The sequence below is a fragment of the Nesoenas mayeri genome (genome assembly GCF_963082525.1).
Source record: "Nesoenas mayeri genome assembly, chromosome: 19".
NCBI lineage: Eukaryota > Metazoa > Chordata > Aves > Columbiformes > Columbidae > Nesoenas > Nesoenas mayeri.
In genome coordinates, this window is record NC_137568.1 from 10,962,948 (window position 1) to 10,965,348 (window position 2,401).

The 2,401-nt window shown below is 47.2% G+C and overlaps 1 protein-coding gene across 1 annotated transcript; it reads left to right on the forward strand.

The window, feature by feature from the left end:
• Positions 1-791: 791 nt before the first annotated feature.
• On the forward strand, positions 792-2,075 carry KCNJ2 (potassium inwardly rectifying channel subfamily J member 2; the record flags this gene model as incomplete). Its single annotated transcript, XM_080356309.1, has 1 exon — positions 792-2,075. The coding sequence occupies one exon, from the start codon at positions 792-794 to the stop codon at positions 2,073-2,075; it is 1,284 nt and encodes a 427-aa protein (XP_080212435.1).
• Positions 2,076-2,401: the final 326 nt, after the last annotated feature.

A 2,401-nucleotide genomic window follows, 5' to 3' on the forward strand; every position in this document is an offset into this window, starting at 1 on the left:
GCCTTTATTCCTGCCATTTGCAGAGAATACACAATTCCTTTTTCTTAGCTTAATTAAAAATAAGCTATACGCGATGTAATTTCATAGAAATCACTGGCATTTTGCATTTTCCAAGTTTACTGCTTTTCCCAGTAAACGCCACCTTCCCTTTTGCACACTCCATTGTTTGTTGTAGGTGGAACAGTCCAGGAGACACACATGGTGTGTCACTGAGAACTGCTTCAGTGTTTGTATTCGAACAGATGGACGTTAACGCTAATTGTTGGTTTCAAAATAAACAGAAAGCACAGTTGTACACAGTAGGTAGATCCTTTGCATGTCCAGCTTTCAAGTGGGTATTTCTTAGAGACTTGTGTGACATGATCGCTTCAGAGCTTTCACTCAAGGACAGTGATGCCTTCTCCGTAGTAATGATGCCACTTCTGTCAATATGCGGCTGTGCACAACGTGTCTTCCAGAAAATGCTGTCATTAAGAACAAAGAAACTTCTTGCGGGTCCACAGGAGTCATTTTACTTGATTCTTTCAGGTTTGATTCCTCTGAGATCTAATACGACATTTCTCTTTCTCTTGCAGACCATGCCCTCTCTATGACGGTTACTTGTTAAGCTAACTCTGCATGCCAGAAGACCGTCCTTGGTTGATCCAAGGGCTTTTGGGGACTCCAGCCTCTCCCCAGTTTTTCTGTGTGTGTGTGTTCCTCTAGAACTTTCAAAACTGTTTCTCCAAAGGGTTTTGCAGAAACTCAGACTGTTTTCTAAAGCGGAAGCACCTCAGTCCACAGCAGTAGTGATGGGCAGCGTGCGAACCAACCGCTACAGCATCGTGTCTTCGGAAGAGGACGGCATGAAGCTGGCGACCATGGCCGTTGCCAACGGCTTTGGGAACGGCAAGAGTAAGGTACACACCAGACAGCAGTGCAGGAGCCGCTTTGTCAAGAAAGATGGCCACTGCAACGTCCAGTTCATTAACGTGGGCGAGAAGGGACAGCGCTACCTGGCAGACATCTTCACCACTTGCGTGGACATCCGCTGGAGGTGGATGCTAGTTATCTTCTGCCTGACCTTCATCCTCTCCTGGCTGTTTTTTGGCTGTGTGTTTTGGTTGATTGCGCTGTTGCACGGGGATCTGGAGAACCAAGAAAATAACAAACCTTGTGTCTCTCAAGTGAGCAGCTTCACCGCAGCCTTTCTCTTCTCCATCGAGACCCAGACCACGATCGGCTATGGCTTCAGGTGTGTCACAGACGAGTGCCCCATCGCAGTTTTCATGGTGGTTTTCCAGTCTATAGTAGGCTGCATCATTGATGCCTTCATCATTGGTGCTGTCATGGCAAAGATGGCTAAGCCAAAAAAGAGAAACGAAACTCTAGTCTTCAGCCACAACGCCGTGGTGGCCATGAGAGATGGAAAACTGTGCCTGATGTGGCGAGTTGGAAACCTGAGGAAAAGCCACTTGGTGGAGGCACACGTGCGAGCACAGCTCCTCAAATCCAGGATCACGTCGGAAGGCGAGTACATCCCTTTGGATCAAATAGACATCAATGTAGGGTTTGACAGCGGGATAGACCGCATATTCCTGGTCTCCCCCATTACAATTGTCCATGAAATAGATGAAGACAGTCCTTTGTATGACTTGAGCAAACAAGACATGGACAATGCTGACTTTGAAATTGTAGTAATATTAGAGGGTATGGTGGAAGCTACTGCCATGACTACCCAGTGCCGTAGCTCGTATCTGGCAAACGAAATCCTCTGGGGCCACCGCTACGAGCCTGTACTCTTTGAAGAGAAAAACTACTACAAAGTGGACTACTCGAGGTTCCACAAAACATACGAAGTGCCCAACACACCCATCTGTAGTGCCAGAGACTTAGCGGAAAAGAAATACATCCTCTCAAACGCAAACTCCTTTTGCTATGAGAACGAGGTGGCCCTCAACAGCAAAGAGGAGGACGAGATTGACACGGGGGTGCCGGAGAGCATGAGCACAGACACCCACCCGGACATGGACCACCACAACCAGGCCGGGGTTCCTCTAGAGCCGCGGCCGCTCCGGCGGGAGTCGGAGATATGACTGACAGACTCTTCCTCTCCCTTTTGGTTGAAAGGAAACTTAAAAAAATACAAAAAATGAATCTATCGGTCAAAAGCACGTTGACCCGAGAAGTTGGCCCAGAACAGTTTTCAGACGACGGTACTGTTGAAGATTGGTGGGAAGGCAAGCAGACCTGAGAAACCCGGGCTGGTTTTAGGGCTGTCCTCAGAGGAGAGACGATGGAAAATGAACTCTAAACACAAAGCACTAAACATGTCTAAGTATGAACAGAAGGCACATATGTTGTAGAATAAATTATGTATATATTTTTTTACAAAACTTGAACTTGCAGGCAAGCTTTGGTT